The sequence below is a fragment of the Podarcis tiliguerta genome (genome assembly GCF_965153285.1).
Source record: "Podarcis tiliguerta genome assembly, chromosome: 2".
NCBI classification, from domain to species: Eukaryota; Metazoa; Chordata; class Lepidosauria; order Squamata; family Lacertidae; genus Podarcis; species Podarcis tiliguerta.
Window position 1 is genome coordinate 74,950,515 of NC_139535.1, and position 23,626 is coordinate 74,974,140.

At 40.6% G+C, this 23,626-nt stretch overlaps 1 protein-coding gene across 6 annotated transcripts in view; it reads right to left on the reverse strand.

Moving 5' to 3' along the window:
* DOCK2 (dedicator of cytokinesis 2) overlaps positions 1–23,626 on the reverse strand; it is a 245,877-nt gene that overhangs the window by 208,472 nt on the left and 13,779 nt on the right. For all 6 annotated transcript variants that reach the window (XM_083430680.1, XM_083430685.1, XM_083430683.1 and 3 more), the window contains 14 exons: positions 22,703–22,758; positions 21,545–21,641; positions 19,992–20,140; positions 19,378–19,513; positions 17,854–18,008; positions 16,262–16,343; positions 14,318–14,453; positions 10,797–10,872; positions 10,256–10,323; positions 8,990–9,115; positions 7,590–7,714; positions 4,752–4,850; positions 2,754–2,826; positions 2,548–2,651 (listed from right to left, as the gene is read on the reverse strand). In XM_083430680.1, the coding sequence (XP_083286806.1) occupies positions 2,548–2,651; positions 2,754–2,826; positions 4,752–4,850; positions 7,590–7,714; positions 8,990–9,115; positions 10,256–10,323; positions 10,797–10,872; positions 14,318–14,453; positions 16,262–16,343; positions 17,854–18,008; positions 19,378–19,513; positions 19,992–20,140; positions 21,545–21,641; positions 22,703–22,758 (1,482 nt within the window). The remainder of the gene's footprint in view (positions 1–2,547; positions 2,652–2,753; positions 2,827–4,751; positions 4,851–7,589; positions 7,715–8,989; positions 9,116–10,255; positions 10,324–10,796; positions 10,873–14,317; positions 14,454–16,261; positions 16,344–17,853; positions 18,009–19,377; positions 19,514–19,991; positions 20,141–21,544; positions 21,642–22,702; positions 22,759–23,626) is intronic.

Consider the following 23,626-nt stretch of genomic DNA (forward strand, 5'->3'; position numbering starts at 1 on the left):
TAAATCTTTTTTTAAAAAAATATTGGACTGAGAGACTTAACCCAGTGAAGACTGCAAAAGTATATGCAATTTCTCTGCACAAACAAAACTCCTCAACTCACAATCTACTTTTGAAACTAAGTGAGGATACGTGGGCAAAGAATTTTCTGCTGGTTTATGAAGAGAAGAGGTCACAACATGCACATAAGTCCTTGGACACATGGAAACCATTAAAAAAGATCTTCTCAGTGAACAATGGAAATGGAAACAAATTCATTTTATTTAAATCATGTTTACTTTGCTCTTCAATCAAAAGGGTCTCCTGAGTAGCTTACAAATAGATCAAAACTATGGTCCTTAGACCACTAGTGGGGAATCTGTGACCTTGCTGATTTGGTTGGACTCCATCTAATCAATCCCAGCCAGCATAGCCAAGGGTCAAGGATGAGGGGGTATTGTTTTCTAACAACACCTGCACATCCCCATCTCTGCCACAGTTCCCCCATTGCAGCAGGTGGGGCAGGAACTAAAAAGCAAACTCAGGCACCAGTTTTTAAAGCAACAGTTCTTATAGCAACTGGATGGGATTAAACTTTTGGATGCGTAAAGGTGAAAAGTAAAGCTTCAAAAAGTAGCAGCTTTGGGTTGAAATGTCCCTCAACTGACACCAGGGAGCACTCTCCATGCTATGTTGGATTCTGCTCCTCATTAGCCCAAGTCAGCATTGCTGTTGCCAGAACTGATGGCAGCTGAAGTCCAGAAACATCAGGATTGTACCACATTGATTACCCTAGTACAGACAGACTTACTTATGCTGCTGTGTGATCATTTTGTGTATTATCCTGTTCCCACACCACACCACTGGTTGGGTATAGAAAGATCACAGTATTAAGTCCGTCTAAATTTTATTATCCTTTTGGCAGGGACCAGCTGCATGTGAGAGTTCCCTGCAGGGAATTAGCATCTACAGGCAAACCAAGGAGAATTGACCCCCACCTCCCACCAGCTGATATCACCTGCCCATCAGAGTGATGTAACTTGATTTACATGCAGGAGTGGTTTCAGAAAAATGGCCTTGCTGGCCAAATTGCAACTAGGTCAAGATAAGCCTACAGGACATATTCCCCAGCCCTGGACTAAACATGACAGGAACAGCTGGGAAAACCTGAACAGGGGCTTCCATTTTCAGCAACAGTCCCACAACCAACTCATTGCTAGTTGTGCCCTAAAACTCCACAAGTGAGAGTCTATTTCATTTCAGCAACACTCAGGGCATTGGTCATGTCCCACAGGGCTTCTAACTCTTAAGTACTAAGAGTAGGTTCCTAAATTGTACTGCAGACTGCTTTTCAAACTTGGGGAGCCACACAACTCTGGTGCTAGGGACACCTGCTTCATACAACTGATTTTCCTTATTTATCTTCAAGGAAACATTGCAGATGTTTAGTAATAAACTGCTTTTAAAAATGGAAATCAAAGGGTATTTAGGCAGCCATTCCCAGTTTAGCATTTAAAACTGACTAAAGGTTTTATCACCAGACTGCAGCTTTTTGTCTGACAGATCTCCAGCACCCTATAAGGACATATTTGGAAAAGCTCCAAACAACCTGAAATATAGTCAGCTCAGTCTTTTTGTCCCTTTCTTTCTGTTTCCCACTAGGCCATTTGCAAGGATTTTGTGTAAAAGCCAGAAACTTGGGCTAGTTGCCAGATGTGTTGAGTACACCTGAATTTTTTTAGGAAAAGCCAGCTACAGCATTTTCACTTGCTGTATGTGCTAGAACGGTGTAAGTCAAGAATAGTCAACGTGCTGGCCTCCAAAGTGCAACTCCCACCATCCCTAGCTATTGGGTATGCTGGCTGCGACTGATGGGAATTGTAGTCCACAACAACTGGAAGGTACCACGTTAGCTATTCCTGGCGTAACTCACACTACACAAAGAAATCATTGAGTTCAGTTCTAGCACTGGTGGATGTTCCTATATGAATATGCTATCCTTCAGGACCCATCTTTCAAAATTTAGGCAGATGGATCTGGGCTGGGGAGAAGGGTTTCCCCCCCCAGTATTTGCATGCCAGTTATGGAATGCCCTCCCCCTAGTCTTTTCAGGCTAGGAGTTGTTGGCAAGAGACAATGGAGTGTGCCTCTGATGGGAAAGTAAAACCACAGTGTTAGCAGCACCAAAGTGAGCCCTCTGGGACTCAATCTGCCCCAGCCTGTCTTCACATGCAGGGGAAGTCCCTAATTCACCAAGGGTTTGAGACCCATTGGCTACCTTCACCTGGTTTAGCCAGCCAGTCAAAGTTGTTGCTGGGGTGTGGCCACAGTCACATGCGGACAGCTTCTAGGAACCTCAGGTGAGAGCTGAGTGGAGGTGGGCACCAAACGTGGACATACTACCCCAAAAGGAGCATGGTGTGTTCCCTACCAGAGGTACTACCCCTCCCCTAACACCCCACACACCCCATTATGCACCTTGGAGCATAATGCTTTAAGTAGACCAGCAGAAGATTGTTAGTGGATTGTGCAAAGCAGTGTGGAAGTCTATGCAGCATAACCAACAATACCTTTAGAACGGCCAGATCATGAAAGCCATCAAGCAGAGTTGTCCCATCCTCCTTCATTAACTTCACATAGGCCATTGCAAAGTTCTTTTCTCCTTTGTCTTTAGCTGTGCAATAAATAATTTGGTATAATTCTTTTTTCCCGCCTATAACATGTCCACTTATCTAATGTTGCATATTGAATGCAAATAATCAAGCAGGTTACTTACACTCCTGAGATGACCGATGTCTAAACGTAAAGCGCAAGTGAATTCTTTGCATATCCTCAATGGGCAATGCTACCTATTTAAATACATAAACAGCTATTAAAGTAAAAATGATATGATGAATACATGGAGGGAAGCTCTACCAGCAGTTCTAAATTAGCGCTGCCCAAATATCCATCTATGGCTAAAGTCCTGCTGTAGTCATCAGTGGCAGCTATTTGTGCATAATGACCTAATGTTATGCTCTGCTGCACTTTTTCAGGACTTGTATTTCATTATTTGCCAAATGAAGCTATGCCACCACAAGATTACATGCCTTTGAAATAAACTTTACATTTTAATGCAAATTCATATCATGACTAATGCTACTGTTGAATGAACTTTCTTGCTGAATAAGATAGTATTGCTTAGTCATAGATATATTAAAGGGCTTGCTTTGAAGTCCCTACACTGCAAAAAGTAAATTCTAATGTGCCTCCTTTGTTATTTGATCTTTAAATTGTGCGTGGATAAGATTCACAGTGGTGGAAAGTTGTATAATAAAAGGATCCTCCAATGTAGAAATGGGGCCAATTCAGATGTAAATTCCTCCACAAATAGGAGCCTTGCTATTTTAAGAGATAACACCTGATCTGGTGCTAGCTACAGGTAGGTAGCCGTGTTGGTCTGAAGAAGTGTGCAAGCACACGAAAGCTCATACCAATAACAAACCTAGTTGGTCTCTAAGGTGCTACTGGAAGGAATTTGTTTGTTTGTTTGTTTTGACCTGGTCTGGTGCAACTGCCACTATTTGAGGAGTATGACAACATGTCTCATGCAAATCCTGAGTGCCAGTATTTGGGAAAGTCGGATGTTTCATCTTCAGTGGAGCTACACTCTGGAACCTATGGTCTGAACCTATATTTATACCAGGTATACCAGGTATCTTAAGCTTGTATACAAAGGTCGCCTTTCTAATATCTGCCAATTCCCCTTTCGCACCACAGCTCCCTGTGCTACATCTCATGCTGTTTCAGAGAGCTACCCAGTTTTGACCGCTTTTTAGGGGACACAAAAGTGGGGAGGAGAGACCATGAACATTCACTCTCTTCTAGATCCAACCCGATATTCTAATTCATTATAGCAGCATCACCTCACATACGTTTGGACACTACTGATCATAATCAGAATTAACTTGGAATTAGAAGACTCCAAAGGCTAGTTTTAAAAAGCTCCAAATATTTTATTATAAGCTTAACTTGGATTTCCACTAGTGCACCATTTTCAGAAGAGACACTGCTTGACACATAAATATTTGAAAGTACATGGAAATAAATACATTTTGTACCCAATAATACCTTTTATTATGCCATTTTTTTTCTCCCTGCTGCCCTCTGTCTCTTCTTGCCAAAGCACCTTAATAGAATTAAACTCATTATCTACCTAAGAGCCACATTATGACAGCAATTTTCTATAGTGCTCTCTCTTTAAAAGGAGCAGATTTACAATAAGCTTTTCTAGTAGCCTACAGCCATTTTGTAATTATTTCCATCACAACCTTCCAAGAATTTGCTTATTACAAGTTACATGCAAACCATAGAGGTGTCAATTAATTCTTCTCTAACAAGGATATAAATTGTAAAAGGTCTTTTTTCATGAGGTGACGGAAGTTCCCGTATTTTCTAATTTTTCTCAGCTTACTGGACCATACACTCCTACATTTGCTCTAAGTTTTTTTAAAAATGCATTATTGTAATACTAGGAGAAAATGGAATGGGACAAAATTTCTATCAAATTCATCTTGGAGATTATGGGCAACTAAGTTAACTGTATACTTTTACAAATGGAAAAATCACGCTTCTTGCTTCTAGACAGCAAAATAATGCAAGCAATTCCTTGGTGGCTTGCATTCTTTCAACTGTATTGTCAGAGCTTATGGTTTAGCATAAGCAGCAGAGTCCTAGGTTCCTCTTAAGCAAAGATTTTAAATGGGGAAGTGAGGCTTCTCCTCCCCTGTCATACCTTTAATGTCTCCGCCCAGCGGGGCTGTTTAACTTGGTAGTAGACCACTGATTTGTATTCACTTGTAGGCTTGTCTCCAGCTCCTAAACAAATTGCATTCTTACACGAAACAGGGGAGAAGAGGAAAGAGGTGCAGCTTCTTAGTTCTTACATACATATTTTCAATTCAGAACTATATAACTACTATAGTTTTAATATTGCCATCCGTACAGTCTATGCTAACCTCTAGGACTTTTATGTCTTGACTCTCCAGAGAGGGTAAGTGTACAGTCCCAAAGTGGGGCAGAAACCAAAGGAAAACCACAGAAAATATGTTTATGATGGTGCAGCCCTGTAAATTACCTGAACAGGCAGGAAAGGGTGAAGTACCTCACAGCAAGAACGTAAGTAATTAAGGCCAGCATCAGCACTTAGCATTATGGACTAACTCTGATGCACTTTGGAAGGGCCCACCATGTTACTTTGGCCTAAATTGTGTTTGTGAACTGTCTGTGTCCCTCAATACCCCTGGTACTGCCATCAAGGCTTTGTGGAAAATGTAAAGCGGTGGCCAGCCTACAGCCACCTGTTGCCACCAGTGCTTTCCACCACCATTGGTGAGCCCCCAGAGAACGCTACAAAGCATTGGGGGCCCACTAGGCCGCACTTTGCTGAGGATTCCAATGGACCCAGATCTGGCATGGTATGAACAGACATACTTGCAGAGGCAATGATTGCAGTTAAGCAGAAATTTAGCTTAACAACTCAAATGCTGGTGCACAGAAATTCTCACAGAAGCACTTTTAAGGACCACATTATCTGGGAATGTGGCCATGTCTGTACCTGTCTCTTCTTTCTGAACAAGAAATGCTGTACTTCTCCCACTTGTAAAGGATAGTAACATCTGTCCTACCAACTGTAACTCATTAGCAAATTTAACTGCATTTCCACTACCTAGCTCCTAAAATTATTCAGCTACTTCATAAATTTTCCAATATTGGAAATAATGTTCTCAGCATCCAATAAAGCTATATGGTGCATGGGAGAGGAGATTAGTCATTGAAGGTTTTCTGGCTACTTCTTCTCTCAGCAGTTTTCCAGAATTTATATTTATGTAACTGTTTTATGCTACTTATTTGCATGTTTAGTCTTTCATGTGAATGCCCTGCCAATTTTTTCTTCTTTTCCAACCAATATCCAACCAATACTCTGAGTAACTCCCAGGAAATTTAACAGTGCAATTATTTTCTCAGCCAAGGATAGCTTGCTGTTCCAATAAATTCTTCCTTCTTTTCACTCTGTATCATTTATTTTTAAAGCTAAGATGTCGAACAGGTTGGTCACATCTACTTAAGCACACCTACACAGCAGACAAAAATGTATATAGAGTTTTTATCTGAATTATTAGTCAGGAGCATGAGAAGGGATATTATATATATGTATTATTAGGCAGTGGAAGACAGGAATGCCTGGCGTGCTCTGGTCCATAGAGTTATGAAGAGTTGGACACAGTGGCACCTCGGGTTACAAATGCTTCAGGTTACAGACTCTGCTAACCCGGAAGTAGTACCTCGGGTTAAGAACTTTGCCCGAGGATGAGAACAGAAATGGAGTGGCAGCGGGAGGCCCCATTAGCTAAAGTGATACCTCAGGTTAAGGACAGTTTCAGGTTAAGAACGGACCTCCAGAACGAAGTAAGTTCTTAACCAGAGGAACCACTGTATATTATATATATTATAACACAAAATATATGTAACACACACAAAAAAACAACACCTTGAGATATGTATATATATACACATACACACACACACACACACACGTGTGTACGTGTGTGTGTGTGTGTGTGTGTGTGTGTCATTTAAATATCAAGGTGTTTTTGTTTTTACAGGCAATTTCAGCCTTAGATCAGACCAGGAGGAAGACTTGAGACTCTGTGCCACAGACTGTCAATAATCTTTCCGCAGACCTATCTCAGATTTTTCACATTATTTTGGAACCTTCAGAAAAGCCTCGCAGAGGCAAACACCAAAGGGAAATTCTTTGTTGCTCAGTACTGCTTCATTGGCAGCTGGCATTTCAATTTGCTCAATTTGCATTGTTGTGAGTACACATGGAACTTGCAGGAACAAGCAACCTTGCATGACTTTTGCATGTTGGAGTGTGGAGCTGAAGCTATGGAATATACCAGCGAATGGGCTTGGGCCCAAAATGGATTACTTTAAAGCGGCATCTATGATTCTATTATTTGTGGACTCTAAAAAACATTATGTTTTGCTCTTAAGGGGGTGATATGGAGGTCAACAAACAATAGTTGCTGAAGTAAACCTATTCTTGTTGCCCTTGATTTATTAGCTAGCTGCTTCACCTGTAAAATTCAAGGGCAGAATTTTACACACAGTATGTGGGGGGGGGATCTTTTTTATACTAAAAATGCACAATTATATATATAAAAAACCAATGTGCCAATGCTATCAATATATTATATATCAATATATTATACCAGGGTTCTTAGAATTCATCTTACTAAAAGTCCAACAGTTAAAACATATGGCAATCTATTTAGGCCAAACCAGGCTACTTGCATCTATATGACTTCTTTTTTCACCCCCTCATATATCAAGTGCAAACATATCTCTCAAAATATGTCATGACTGGGATAAGATGGCTTGCCAATATACACCTATGCTTGAAGAATTCTATGTGCCGAGTTTCTGAATCAAGCGCTCTTCATCAGCATATAAATGCTAACAGAACAAAACCAACAGATCTGAACTGCAGCACAAGCTTTAGGAAATGAGGTTATAGCAAAGTTGTGCTTGTTCATCTTCAATATGCACACAAGAGAGCAACACTTACTGGTATCACTTTCCCATCTTCATCACAGACACACATGTTGACTTCTATGTTTCTCTGTGAAGTTTTATTAGACTTATCCAGGTCTCCATTTAGCAAGGTAATGTAGATGTCATTTCTTATATCGCCTATGAAAGAAATGCAATAGGGTTAGATACTGGGACAGAAAGGACTGAAAGCAGCTAAGGTGACAGAATGCATAAGATCCATACCTTGCCCTACTCAGTGATATACTGAAGTGTGAATGTTCAAGGGAGAAAATGAAATTCGGCTTTGATGTCTATTATCAAACTTTTATAGTCTTGTCAGGAAAGAGCTTTACATTGCTTCTACAGTGATATGTAATTCTCATCCTACAATGACACCTCCTGGTGAAGAACAGCAAAGGCACACCAGAAAGAGGGAAGAGTGTCATGCAGATTTGAAAGAACTATGCAATTAGTAACATGTTGCTGTAAATTTAATTTGTGAATCGCTTTTTGTGTAAGTTTCAAGGTGGTCTATAATCAAACAGTAAAAATGACAAAATATAGGTTTAAAAACAACACAACTCTGCAAGGCAGAGACCTAAAAGAAATAGTACAAAGCAAAACTCCCCTTCAAATTTTAGGGGAGGGGGCAAAAGTTGGGATGAGGAAAAGTCACTGACTGCAAATGGGACCATTTCACCACTAAACTAATTTTGAAACAGAAGAGAAGCACCAGGCAGCTTTTGATACAGGATGACTGTCTGTTGTATTTTTTTTTAAGGAATCAAAAATAGGGTTGATTGAAAAGTTGTCAAAACTCTTTTGACTTGAAATGAAGGAAATACACACAGGCAAAAGGTTTCATGAACCAGCACTCTGACTCACCCTTTTCACCACCACTGCCTGCTTCATGGTCCTGGGGGCAACAGTATTCATACAGTGGCTGCAGTGATTGTGAGGCACCATTTCCCTCTCTCCCCCTCCTCACTACCAGCTGGATCCAGAATGAGGACAGAAAGCTTTGCCTTCACTCTGATGTCACTGTGTCATCATGAAGCCAATTGCCTTTTGTGGCAGGGGATTGGAACCACCAGGCAGTGAGACTCTTGGAAGCATGATGGTGCAAGTCACAACTTCACAGCACATTTTATCACCCACCCCAAATTGCAGAACCACCCCAGGCAACGTCACAGCAGGCAAAATATGGGTGGTGAAGCCGGTCTCAAAGTATTGCAACAGAAGAGGAAGTCAGGGCATGAAGTTCCATAAAGTCCCATTAAGGCATTACCACTAATTTATAGTAAAATTGAGAAATAAAAGTCCCAGTAAAAACATTACTGTTGCTTTCAGTACCTCAGAACAGACTTTCTTTAGGTGGTTTCATTTGTAAAAAGAAAATAGCCAGCTTCTAAGCAGAAGCAAACCACCTCATACCTGGCATGATTATTTCCGGAAAACCAAGCTTCCTAGCAACAACTGTTGTCCTGTCAACAAGATGAGGGTAGTCCTTCCTAATCTGAGTAGTGTCTCCGACAAGCATTTTCATAGTTACCCATAGCCCTGTAAAAGAAAAGTAAACAATATTTATAGTCCAATGCAGACTATCATTTTAAGAAAAGCCTGCTGAGGTACTTTGTGCCATGGGCCAGGAGTCAGCTTAACCTGCTAATCAGAAGGCAGAGTTACTCCACCTGCTGCTGATCAGCCTTCAAGGACACAGAGGAGAAGGCACTGATGAGAATCAGCTGGCTTCAGCCTTCTTAAGCAGAGCTTCCAGCAGCATTCAGATGCTTGTAGTTTCTGGCCCTACCTTGTTGATTCCTTGACCCTTCACCCCATCGGATCATCGGATTCCCTGACCCCTGGACCGTGTGACTATGTGGATTGCTGTTCATCCACCCCTAGGACTGGACCTGACTTTGGATGCTGCCTCTGCCTCCAGGCAAGTACATGTCAGATATTCTTCTACTTGGCTGATCTCCCACTCCAGTTAGCTCTGCACATTGCTCCTCAGCAACGAGACCACGACACCTTAGTTCACAAGCCACAAATCTATGCGCATAGTTACATTAACCACATCTTTCCAGCAAGGAACTCATAGGGCCTGTTAGGCCTCCCCGTTTGACCAATGATGGCATTTTGGCTAAGCCATGTCTATTTGCCCCACACAAGATGTTAGGTGTGGAACAGGTAAAGATGTGGCTTGGTGATAGTGGGGTTGCAGGTACTAATCAGCTGATCATCAAAGCTTGCACAGCACTGTGCACAGAAAACTAGACATCAGGGCTTCCCTATCGCTATGCAGAAAAAAGGCTGCCCGGCTGTCATTGTGCCACCAGGTGACTGACAGATAGGTGACCTTGCCCACCTATGAAACTTGGTCTACTGGGAAGGGGAGTCCACTGGCCATCTAGTTCCCCACCTCTTACATTAGGCGACAGCACATCTGTCTTAGAAGCTTAAGCTTGCTGCTATTTGTAAGAACCAGCACTTCTATGTAAGCTGCTGTGACTAAGCAAATCATAATCTAAGTACATATACCTGCCCACATAAGAGTGCCTGTCATAGAATCTTGCCTGCTCCTAAGGCATCCAACTTGGCACCAGGTGAAATGCAACCTGGTCCTAAGGTCTGTCAATAATGCCACCCTATTTAGGTTAAAGTGAGTGGGGGTTAAGAGCAGACACCAATATGCTTTACCTTGTCCATCACCTTTGAGTGTTGTGACCTTGCTTAAGAGGTTATGCAAGAAGTCATTCTCTGACACTCTAGAGGAAAAAGAAGAAGGAAAATATATCTATAAAAATAAAACATTAATACAAGCATGCAGTAAGCTGAACAGGAAGCACAATTGGAAGATGTATGTACAAATGCTTGTTCCATTTCCTCCACCCAATGCTTGAATTTGCAACAATGGGAGGAATTCAGAATTGTGCTATGCCAGAAGGAGCAATCCCTGGTCTCCCTCCCTCCCTCTGCACTGTTCTGGGAATTCTCTCTCTAGCCAATTTGGGGCTGAGGGCTTAGGGGGCATGCTCAAGGAAGGCTTTGCACAGGGCTTCTGTGGTGGGACTCCAGCCAAATACACCTGTAGAACCTAACCCAACCTCCCTCACAGTGTTGTAGTGCAGATAAAAATGTAGAGGAGGAAGCATGCATGCCACCTTGAGCGCCTTGGAAGAAAGGTGGAATATACATGTAATAAAAAAATAAAATTAATTAATTAATAAAACATTCTTACGGGTGAAAAGGGATGAAATGTTGCTTCTCTTCATCGCTTTCTGCTTTTCCCTTTACGATGTCTGTGATATCCATAACTGGGAGTGGGAAAGAAATAATCCGTCCAAATGTGCATGAAATAAATGGACAAACAACTAATTCCTCTTCTTGTTAGGATCAAATACCTCATCAATTTCATAGAGTTGGACTGTAGACAAGTATTATACTGCAGATTATACTCTCAAGCTTATTATGCAAATTCATTCCAAATAGCTTCAAATGGATTGACTTCCGGGTTGGCGCCATCGCCGAATGGCGGACTCCCTCCGAGCTCCGGAGGGAGTCTGCTCGGCAGGGGCTGGGTCCTACCGCACCGGCGATGCGGGGACCCTTAGAAACCACGGCCACGGAGGCCGTGGACATGGAGACTCGGCTTGCACCGTTAGCGCCCTCCCGACTCGTGAAGGAGCCTTTTTAAAGGCTACGGATCGGGTGCCGGGGAGAAGCGTGGTGCCTTGAGTCCTCTGCTTCCCCTGCTGAGCGCAGCCGCATGCCATCCGGCGGAGAGCGCTGACTTCTTCCATTGAAAATTCGGACTTTTCAACAATAACCCGTGAGTAAATCTGGAAATCGGGTTCAAAAGGAGGAAAAAAGAAATTTTTTTTTCGAATTGGATACGAGCGGGGGGGATTCAAAAAGGAAGTCAGTCCCCTCCCTATTGTAAATTGTCTAAAACAAAGACGGGGAAACCAAGACCCAAAAAGGCTTGCATTGCTGATAAAAATTACAATTCCACGATGGGGAACTACAAGAACTGTGCTGGAGGAGGAACTGGAGAAGGGAAACACAACCCCCCCCCCTGGGAACCGGGGCGATTGAAGAGAGAGCCTGGTGAAAGGAGTCGGAGAGTTCGACAGTTTTCAAAATAGCTGTCAAAGTCGGAAAGTGGAGTGGATTTTATTATGAGAACTTGGCTGGTTAAATTTGCTTCAATTTGCTACAATTTGTTAAAATCTGGATACAAAATGGCGAATATGGATAACAACTTGACTTTTGGACTAGAGGAAACAAAGTTATAACAATCCCCCTCGAGGAGCTTCGGGACATTACAAGGACTGGGAAAGTGGAAAAATACCAATGGAATTTTACAGAACTGGTTACCTTCTGGGAAAGCTGCAAAACGGAAACAACATCTCGTCTGCAGGGTGTTTTCTTTTTTTTTTTTTTTTTTTTTTTTAAAGGAGACAATAGACTTTTCTATTGAAGAAAGGAAGGGACTGAACGTAAGGTTTTGCCCCTGAACAACAACCATCCCTGCAGACTTACCAAACTTGCGAATTACAACGTTTAAGCAGCGGAACAAAAGGAAATTAGACTACAAACCGGAAAGAACAACGGAGGGAGTTTTACTACAGTTTTCTTAAAGACTGAAGTTAAAGCTTTGGAGAATAATAATAATAATAATAATTTTGATTATCAAAAAATTTATTTCTAATTTTAAAAAAAAAGGGAAAGCCAGCTGGAGTTGGGGAAAAGTTGTGATTTATGGCCTTAAGAATTCCAGGCAGATACTAGGGGTTGATGGTCAGGGGGAAATTAAACCGGGGACAGGGGGGGGAGAACTAAAACTCCAAAGGCTTGCCAACTTTGTTCTTTTTTGTTGAATTGGTCTTTCTTTTTTATTATTCATTATATCTCTTATTTTTTACCTTTTCTATTGTTATTATCTGGGGTGCTTTTTTTATCAAAAATGGAAATTGTGGAATGAAAGGGGGTGGGTCCTGGGGAAAGAACATTGGGTTGTTTATTATTATTAAGGGTAAAACAAATTAAGCTTTAATTTGAAAGGGGAATTTGTGCGGCCAACAATGTGAAATGGGAATATGGTGGGGGTGGGGGAAGGGGGGAGTCCCATAAGTGATTATGCATTTTTTGAAAAATTTTAATAAATATTATTTAAAAAAAAAACAAATAGCTTCAAATGTAATTACTTTTCCACATTTTTTTTAAAAAAACACAAGTTTCATTTTCTAGTGTAGTCCAAGTCTAATCATTCTAACAATATCAAACTCTGCAATGTTGTCAAAATCCAACAAAACACATAGTCTTCAGTATGGCCAGTTTGCTGCCAAGGAAGTTCCTCCTACTGTGATGCTGATCTATAACCAGGGGAAACATTTTGTGTGTTCTCAATTATTCAGAACTTACAAAAATAATTAAATTATTTGCCTACGATTCCTGCCTCATCAATTAATTTAATCATGTAGCAATGAAGAACAGCCAATAAATACCAGAGCCCTAGGTAGATGGTAATTAACTTGACTTCAAGGAAGCTGAGACAGCTAATTTGTTGTGCATTCTTAAATAATACATTAGCATTCAGCTTTTGCTTATGCGCATTACATCCCTACAGTTTCTTTTTGTTACCCTATAAAACTCCAATGTGGCATCCTATGCTGAGGTATTCCCCCCAAAAAATGTTTAGAGCATTTCATCCTGTACACCTTTTCCACACCCGGGAGATCTCATGCCATGTACACATCTCCAACAAAAGGCCATGTACAAATTTCCATTTCTCTGCCACAATCCTGCCCACACTACTGCAGTCTTGTGGACTTTTTTGAAGTGAATGTTCACTAAAGAGCTTCAAAGAATACCTTCATCTAGCAATACCAGCCTGATCAAATTTAGGAAGGAAGAAGAGTGCAAAAGCTCCCAAGGGAGTCTGTTCTACTGTCAAAGGGTTCTCACTGTCATAAAGTTCCTCCTGATGTTCAGTTGGAATCTCCTTTCTTGCAACTTGAAGCCATTAGTTCTAATCCTACCCTCCGGAGCAGGAGAAAACAAGCATGCTCCCTCCTCCATGTGACAGCTCTTAAGATATTTGAAGATGGCTATCATATCTCCTCTCATTCTTCTCTTTTCCAGGCTAAACATACCCAGTTCCTTCAAGCGCTCCTTATAAGGTTTAGTTTCTAGACCCCTGATCATCTTGGTTGCCCTCCACTGCACAAGTTCCAGCTTGTTAAATTGTGGTGCCCAGAACTGGACACAGTATTCCAGGTGTGGTATCACCAAGGCAGAATAGAATGGTACTATTACTTCCCTTGATCTGGAGACTAGACTTCTAGAATAGCATTAGGTTTTTTTGCTGCTGCATCACGCTGACTCATGTTGACCTACCATCATTAAAGGAGGGGGCAGAGTCATGATCCAAAGACATCTTACACCAGTGGCTGTATGCCTATGACAGACTAAGAGTAGACCCACTGAAACATTTCAATGGGTGTATGCTGAATATGACAGCCAGTTACAGCCCCACTATCTTCCCACATACAGGGTGGGGAGGAACGGTGTTGCCAATTTTCACATCCATTGGCAGCCCTTTATGCATAATACAATGCCCCTTTAGAGGATCCGCAACTTTCAGAGGCAGCTTTTTAGGGGTTGGGGCTTTAAAAGACAAAAAGTAGTTTAAAAGCCGCAGTGTACCTGAGGAAGACCATGCAACCCTCTTTGGATCCTGTCCAATTATTTTCTTACCTGCCACTCCAAAAGGTCGTCTTATACCCTGGGTATATTTTCTTGTATTACTGTCTTTAAGATCCATTCTTCCAACCCGTACAATCTGGCAAATCAAATAAATTTTTTCTCTTCCGAGATCCTTGTTTCCAAGATCCTGATATTTGTGAAATCAAAGACCAATTACAAGAGTCAAAATGAAATTCCATACCATGTAGAGATTCATAATGTATAGGTACAAAGAGTGGTGCAAGAATGTGTCCATAATGGAAAGGAAATGTTTTCATTTAAAGGAAAACATCAGTTCAGAAAACTGGATTTGACTGACATGAAATCTGGATTCAAAGTATGCATCAACTTCAAAGCAAGAAGCTAAGTGAAGTCAGTGAAGCACCTTGAGAAATAAGTCACTGCATGATCAATCAATCAGCAGACCTTCACCCAATTTGATCCAACACTTTCAAAATACTTTCAAGTTCACTGAAGCAAATGACGAGCTACATCAGAATCAGTTTGACCTTTCTAACAGGGCATGTGGGGGGGGGGGTGAGAGGGAAGGAACCAAATGTATTGATCTCTTGGAGTTCTGAAAATGAAGGTGAATTTTCAGAAGTCTTTATATACAATTCCTTCACACACTATTTATTAGGGTCGCAACCTAAAAGACTGCAGATACAATCCTCATACTCAACTTTTCATTTGCTCTGAGCTGGAGGTTTTACATGCCACCCTCAACCCCTGCCCCCTGCAAACCCCCCCCCCCCCCCGATTTTTAAACTTATCCAAAGTTAAACTGTAGTTGAGGATTTGTTTCAAAAGTTTGATAAGAAAACTAAGGAGATAAATAGAAATGTCCCTTTAAAAAATTCACAAGCCCAATCCCCCAGCTGCTTTTTAAACTGGGCAGGGTGGTATGGGGAATTCAAGAAGTAGTCTTGAAATCTTGCAGAGTATCTGGTTCTAAGAGAGAAGCTTCCTGGAACTAGAGTGTTCACAGGTTTCGCTGACTGGCCTTGAGTTTTCTATGCATTCTGCTTTTTCTAAAATTAAACATGATTAAACTGAACAGCCACAAGTTCATTAAGCTTGTATTGGAGGGGTGGAAATATTATTGGCCCCTTGGTGACAAATAAGGGGTTTTTTTCTTCCCTGGGTGATATGCATAAGCAATAATTTACTGATGTCCTTGAGTAATCAGAATAGGAATTGTATGTCTCAGTGATTTCAATCACCTCTTCTGTTTAGTGTAACATCTGTCTACAAGATTAATAGAGGTATTTTCCCTGTACTACAGTATTAACTTCTGCCAAATATAGCTACGAACAAGCTAATATCATACGGGTCAATTACTGCTGAGTCCTGACCGGCATCTATTCTACTAGGTCATGTATCTAATGTAAGCAAAATACAATGGCATATTATTCATCCTGAAAGAGATGAAGAGTGCAAATGGAGCTGAAAGCAAAGTTGAATTCAAAGCAGTTTAATACAGCATAGACCCCCAAGGATTTAGACTTGGAACTAATGTTCCAGATGCATGGAAATGTTTCCTCTATGTATCCTGGCTAAGAAACGTTGCTGTTTATTATTTTAGCATTAGTTTTCTGATAATACGCTGAACAATTTTTCAGAAACATAGTCATGTGTCTATCATTGTGCTGATGAGCATACAGTATGATCCTATACATTTCTTTTCATTTTCTTCCAGGTAAATTTGTATAGGGCTGCAGTCTAAGACATCTCTCAACCTGGGCCACATACAGTTCTGCATGTATTAGGTATATTAAGTCAGACCACCTATCAGGACTAAACTAGACACTCTATCCTGTCTCCTGAAAATCTAGCAATTTTTAGAACAGAACATCCTGGAGATGTGACAAAATTTGAAAAATGCTTGATTCGATAAGCTTTCCAGAAAAATGCCACTGGCAGTTAAGTACTATAGTAAAGATACAAGCTACTCACAGTGAAAACCACCTTCAGATTGTTGAAATTGTCGATTTCTTTCACAAAACCTTTGCTTCCCCATCTCACCAAGTAATTTTCACTATTTAAAAAGAACACATCATGTTATACTCTGTAAGACTGGGTCATCTAATAGCTTCACAAAGCATAATTGGTGAATAACATTATATAATACACATTGCTCTGCACAAATCTGAACACCTGACAATGCCACTTCTACAAATTGACTCTTATTCAGATATATGCCCCATTCTTTGCTTTTGACAAGCACATTCTGAAGACAAAATAATGGCATGCCATGAAGGCTGGTGTCTAGATAATTAAGCAAGAAATAAGGTTGGAAAATATATTGTATCTGCACTTTTAAAAATGCTATAATAGATAAGCAGCTAAGGCCCCATTAATGGTTTTTGTGTTTGAGACATAAAAGTATCTTCCTTCTAGTCTTAGCCTACAAATGGCTGCTGAGACATAAATACTGTTAACTTCAGTGGAGTTTATTTCTAGCTAAGTATACACAGGATTTTAGACTAAGAAGGGGTTCAAAGGCCACTTTCCTGGAAATACTTCCAAAGTAGTAAGGGTGCAAAAATGAGATCAAATCCAAAGAAGAATGCACAAGGCAGCTCAGACTAGAAGAAGAAAGCCCTCATATGTGTTTAGTTCTACAAGAGCATAAAAGCAAATACTGTATATATTTAAGAGTATAGCTTTCTTCAGTATTGTTGTGAAATTATATAACTGGATCCTGTGGATGGGTTCAGAGGAAACAATCCTGGTCAGTTCCTGGATTCATAGCCTGGTTTCCCCCAAGCACAGCTCCACTCAGGAGATGCTCCAGTCAGCAGGAGCAAAGTCTGGATCTAAGCAATAAAGAACGGTGGTTTCCAAGAGCTCAAGCTGTCTTACTGGCTCTATATGTTACTATTTTAGCTTGGTATACTACTTATACTAAACCTTCCAAATCTTCTGTCAAATAATTCACGAGCATGGATAAGTTCAAATGCTGCAAGCCACCAGAGTCATTTGAAGCTTCTCAATGTACTCAGTGTACTCAGTGTAAATTCACCTAAGCTCCATTGTTCAGTTTATTTTTGAACATTTAAAGATATGTAATAAATAACTAGGCCCAATATTACCTCGTTCCTTAATATTTTGGAACATGCTTATCATGCAATTGAATTCCATACTAATATAATTTATTTATTGCTTATTTTATATTGTTCTTTCTCCCAGAGCTACTTAAAATGCTTAATTATAGACATTTTGGTTTTTTTCCTTTTCTGTTCTATCTTTTCCCCCTTTTCCTTTATAGTATGAATATTCATTCTGTCTTCGATTCTTTGACTGTTCTCTCCCTTAGGGTTCCAAAACACCTAATGAACACTGAAATTACAATTGCAAAAATTCTCATTGATAGTGTGAAAGTCTATTTTAAAGTACCTGACAATTTGCAAACACTTTAAGCTGTGAAATGTGTGTGTGTTTTCATTTTCAAGGGATCATTCTTAGATGTCACACATTTATCCTAAAAACACTTGTCAGCTTGGCAAGGAAGATTGACACCTCACACCAGCAAAACAGCAGCCTACCTTATAACTGTCTGCTTCTGGGGATCATAGAGTGACATGAAAAGTTCTGCATCTTCTCCTATTCTGCAGACAAAATTCCTCACGAAGACATAAAGACTGTGAGTAGGGGATGCTGAGCTTCTGGAGTAGGTCCCATAATCAGATTCATCCTTTGACTGTATATGAACAAATCATAAGAAGATAATGTTATCCAAACTACACCTAGAACCTGCCTCCTCCTCTGTGTTAGGTTTCACAGTAATGCATCATTTTGGCCACAGTACACAACTTGAACCACTATATTTATTAGGTGCAGATTTAACCTTTGCTTTCAAATTCAAGAATTGATGCACTGCTTTTGTGAATATTTTGAGAATCCAATGGGTGGCACCCAATGGGTGTTCCTCCTCCAGTGCAAAACATCCATTAGTGGAACAAGGAGGGTGGCAATTCCCTGCTCCAGAAGGTCCCATCAATCCTCCATAATAGATTTGGAGGGGTTGCTGGGGGGGGGGGCGTGATGAAAAACTGGAGATGGTCTCCCTTTCTGTTTCTCTGACAGAGGTCTTCATCAGTGGAAGCAGGTCACCGGGCACCATATCATTTTCCAAGTCCAACATATTAACAGATATAACCAGCAGTGCATTTTCAATAGAACAGATATTTTGTATTGTATGTGCTGGTTATACAATAATTTATGACACACTATCAGTTTATCAATGTGGCATTTATTGTGCACTTGATTTTTAAAATGATGCTCGGTCTTTGTTACTTATTAATGACATTAAATAACTATCTGAGGGTATTAAGGGTGTTTCCACACAAGTTAAGCACTAATTCAAAGGGTGGGCTCAAGCCTTACAGTAGATAATGACTTCTATCCACCCAGCTACAGATAAGCTCACCAAGTTTGTCTTCTCAAGGAGGGTGAGATGCACTGGCAACTTAATCCTGGGTTATAAAGAACAGAAGTCGCACAGCATGTCACTGTGGAACTAGGCTGCAGGAATAGACCTGACATTGTCATTGTTTATTTTATTTCTGCTATTTACGGTATATACCGCTTACTTATCCAAGTGTCAAAGTTTAGATGGTGCAATTGCTGCTTCTGTAATAATGAGCCTGGAAAGCTATTGCTTCAAGAGGACTGAAGCTTTTTAACACACCAACAGATGTGTAAGTTCCAAATGTAAAAATAAGGCTACTTGGCTGGCTAAAAGGAATGGTTTTAGGAAGCAGGAAGCAAGAAGTGAGCACCTAACTTTTTGAAATCTTATTTGTCACCATATCAGACTTTGAATTCTCTTTTGTCTCTATAGCAGTGATCTGTGCTAATTGGGGTATCCTTTGCAGCTGAAAACTTAAATAAAAGATTAACAATACAGTACATAGTAAAGACACTTTATACAAAACATTATCAATGTGATGAAAAAGCTTTCACTGGCTAAAATAAAAAAAAGATAAGGTTCTAATGTAATAACCTTCCTACTATGAGAAAGGAAACTTCTACTTGAAAGCACAGAAATGGGTGTGTAAACTTCATACCATCTCCTCTTTAATCCGTTCTGTGATTTTGTTAGTAGCTTCAGCATGAGCATGAAAGAGGCTGATGACACTGGTCTTCTCTGGATCCAAGATATTCCCATCTTCATCTCTAACGATCAGATCTAGCTCTAGTATCCTGTAAGCATAAAGACGAAATAACATCAGTAACATTATTTGTTTCTTAGACCTCATATCAACAACCTTATAGAAGCATACCTTTCCAAGTCACTTAGCATTTAAATAATCTGAAGCTCATGCTTGTCTTTAGATATTTAAATATGTTATCCTTTAATATGTATTTAGGAATCACTTTTTAAATGTCCACATCCCCATGAAACAATACAGCACATAAGGTGTCCAAATTTATATATATTGGTTGACGGGCCTTGTGAAAAATCTTAAGAATGAAAACACTTTAAAATTAAACACAAACACATCTAAATAAAAAATGCCTGCCTAGAACAATATGACATCACTATGATTTTATGAGTTCATTTTTGAAAGCAATAGTAAACCCAACTCCATCATTGTTAACATTTCTGAAATATCCCAGGTTGCAGCATACACTGACTTGAACTGTATCAGTAGCTGTAAGCCAGAACTAGAGAACTTACTTGTTGCCATAGTCAATTTTGGAAGTGACTTTTTGCTTCAGTTCTTTGAGCTCATCTTTAGGCAGTGTCCCTGAGAGAAGCTGAGACCTCCACTCCATTAACTCGCACATCATAGATTGTACTTGCCGAAACCGGTCCTTCTTGTTTGCCTGAAACATGTAACACATTTCAGATGTCAACTTATCTGAAATTTCAAATACTATTTTCTTTTATTCCAGGGATTAAACAATTATTGGATTGCAGGAAAAATAAGGATCTTTCCTCTGGTATTAAAGAAAAACTATCCTACTTTCGAAAGCTACAAACAAATCAGTGTATGTAAAACCAATGTTATCATATTAACAAAGGCTTGGTGCATATTATTCATGCTACAGGGTGACAGAGAGATGGGATACAACAGCAAAAATTGGAGGTAACAAGGGCAGACCTGTTTCCCCAGGATTGTGGGTGTAGCCCACAGGGAAGGGTCATAGCTCAGTGGTAGAGCATCTGCTTTGCATACACAGGTCTCCAGCTGAATCCCTGGCTTCCCCAGCTGGGGTTTGGAAGAACTCCATGCCTGAAGCCCTGAATGGTCACTACAAGTTAGTGCTGACAATGCTAAGCTAGATGGGATCTTGGCCTGACTCATTGTAAGGCCACTTCCTATGTTCCTATTCCTACCCTTACTCTCAGCACAACTTAAACCCCATCATGCCAAGCTTGCCAATCAGAAAAAGGTGGCCTAGGTCACACCTCACCACACCAAGGGAAGAAATATTATTGCATGGCCTAAGAGGAACCTGGCAGTACCACACCCACTGCAATGATTCTTATTTCTTCTTTCTAATTTGGTTTTGTCTGTGTGATGGATCTTTTATTTGGTGAAATTCAGCTAGAAGAGAAAAAAAAGCTTTTAGGGTTCTTATTTGTGCCTTTGACAGAGTGCTATAGCCACTGAGTCACACTGCTTTCACCAGATGTACTGATTGTGGCAACTAAAACACGCAGTATAGAGAGGCTATTTATAATAATGGCACTTCCTGTTAAGGTTTAAATACACTGTGCAGTAGTGCTGTCCTTTGGCAGGCAAAATTCCCTTTCTTTGAATTAGGTAGGCTGTCGGAACACATTAAAAATAGACAAGTTGTTTAGAAATATATAATAGCAGCTTTTCCCTATAAGCAAAAAGTAGTAGGTTCTGAATTACAGGTGCCTTCAACCTCCTACTGTGAGCACATTCCTGCATTGCGTATTAAAGGTCAGTCAGAGACTGAAAGAGCATAAAACTCAAAGTGGAATTATACTGGCAGGCTTTTAACAAAAGAGCAAACTCTTCAATGAAGGGATTGATTCTTTATAGTCTCTTTCAAAGGAGTGTTCTTTTCATGAAATGAAAGACAAAACACTCTCTTAAACACTTGGCATATCCATAATTAAGCCTACAAAATATGGCTAACATAGCACCTAACCCTGTTAACGTCTTCTTTGCCTGCAGTCAATAATTTTATTCATCTGAGGTACTTTTTGTTTAAAATACTTGAAGTAATAGACCTATGGGAGAGATTGCTTACCACATAGAGCTGTTTCCAGATATTGCCCCATTCCCAAAGTGTGCAGGTAACCTCTTGCACCAAAGGAATCTCAGCAGGTATTACATTTTCTGCATTTCTGAACAAAGGGATAAACAGTGGTTTAATGGCATGATTCCCACCCTGATCGGCAGCCCAGAATCCAGCCCAGAGGTGGAACGGTCAGCCAGATCAGAAGGATCAATGGTAAAATACACAGCGAGTGCTAGATGGACACAGATGGACCCAGGCCTAACACCAAGGCTGAGCCAATCACATTCCTGAACTAGAAGCCCCCGAAAACAGCCACACACAAACTCTGGCCAGGCTGATTTCCTCTGTGAGAAAGTCCCTCTACACCAAGGGCCTCACACTTGCCAGCACAGCACACCAGAGGGAACTGACAGGAAGGAGGTGGAGTATTAGGCTCCAGAGCAAAAGGCTACCTTTAAGGCTCTCCATTCTTCAGGAAGGAGGCAGAAGCAAAGGGGGTTAGTCTGGCTAAGAGGGACACAAGTCTCGGAGACGTTTTCTTGTATTTTTATGCTGTGAACCACCCTGAGATCTACAAATGAATGGTGGTATACACATTTAATAAATAATAATAATTTTGGCACCTGAAATGAACAACAAAATGGCATCCCCAACCTTTCAAAGAAGAAGGAGGGAATGGGGGGAGGGGGTAAAGTTCCACATTGGGATCAAGGGGGTAGTGTAGTGGCAGCAACAGTGGGCATTTCTTGGCGGTTGAATCTGCTGCCCCTGTGGATCCTGCCACTTGAGGCAGTTACTTCACCTTGCTTCATAGGTGGGCCAGCCCTGGTTGCAGATAACACTGAATCAAGTTGCTAACTTTGAACAATCCAGGGTCCTACTATGCCAGACTGTTACCTGACTGACAACACCACCCACAAGCGCCCCTCACCCTCCTTGTCATTAGGAAAGGGCACCTTACAAATCTTTTGCCTATCAGCTACTGGGTGTCAACATTCTAGCTTTTCCCATCAGACGATAAGGATCACTCTTAGCAAAGGACCCTTTCCAGCATTAGTTACAGAAATTATTTCGCCAAGCTGTTCAGCTTCAATCATATGGGGGATTTTAGCTATAATACTCCCATCCGCTGACATATACCTCAAAAGAATTATCTCAATGAAATACCTTTTTTTCTCAACAGAAAGTTCTTTGATGTGGATAAAAGATTTTGGAAATATTCCCTAATGGAAGAAGAAGGGGGAAAGCACATTTGTTATATTGTACCGAACATTTCTTCTATGACAAATTAAAAGGACCAAAAGTAGATTGATATATAGAGGTTCTGGAATAAAACTCTGGCAAGTTTTATGCTCATATAGCTGCAACTACTATGTACGGAGTTAAATTATTAACCATTTCCCACTTTTCCCAGCCTGGTGCCTTCAAGATGTTTTAGACTACAACTCCCAGCAGCTCCAGCCAGCCAGCCAAAACATCTGAAGGGCATCAGATCAAGTTCACACATTACCAGGGTTGCTCATAGAGTCCTGTCCACTGAACTTGTACACTGGTAACGAACGTCCACCTATTTTCTTCATCCTCAACTATTTCTTGACGCCTGACTCAAGTGTGGGTTCCATACACCAGCTTTTTCTTTGACTGAGTGCTAGAGCACAAGCTTTGCAAGCAGAAGGTCCCAGATTCACATAGCTGTCAACGTTTCCCCTTTTTTAAGGGAATAATTCCATTATTCCAAATAGGATTCCTCGCAAGAAAAGGGAAAAGTTGACAGCTATGCAGATTCAGCCAGTGGCATCTCTCGCTAAATGTTTCAAAAAGGCCAGTTATTTGAAAGAACTCTGCCTGAGGCCTCAAAGCCACTGCTCGCTGGAAAAGATACTGGAGAAAATGGAGAAGTAGTCTCCATATAAAGGAACCATTGACTTCACCAAAGTACAAGCATTCAAGGTAGCATCTCCATTCATGTAATATTTTATAATACCTACGAGGCTCAAGAGGAGTTTATGTATTAAAGTATCTTTGTCATGGTTCTGTCTACAAGCTGTGGGTCTGGTGGCCTAACAACACATTTGTTTACACAGGAGGATT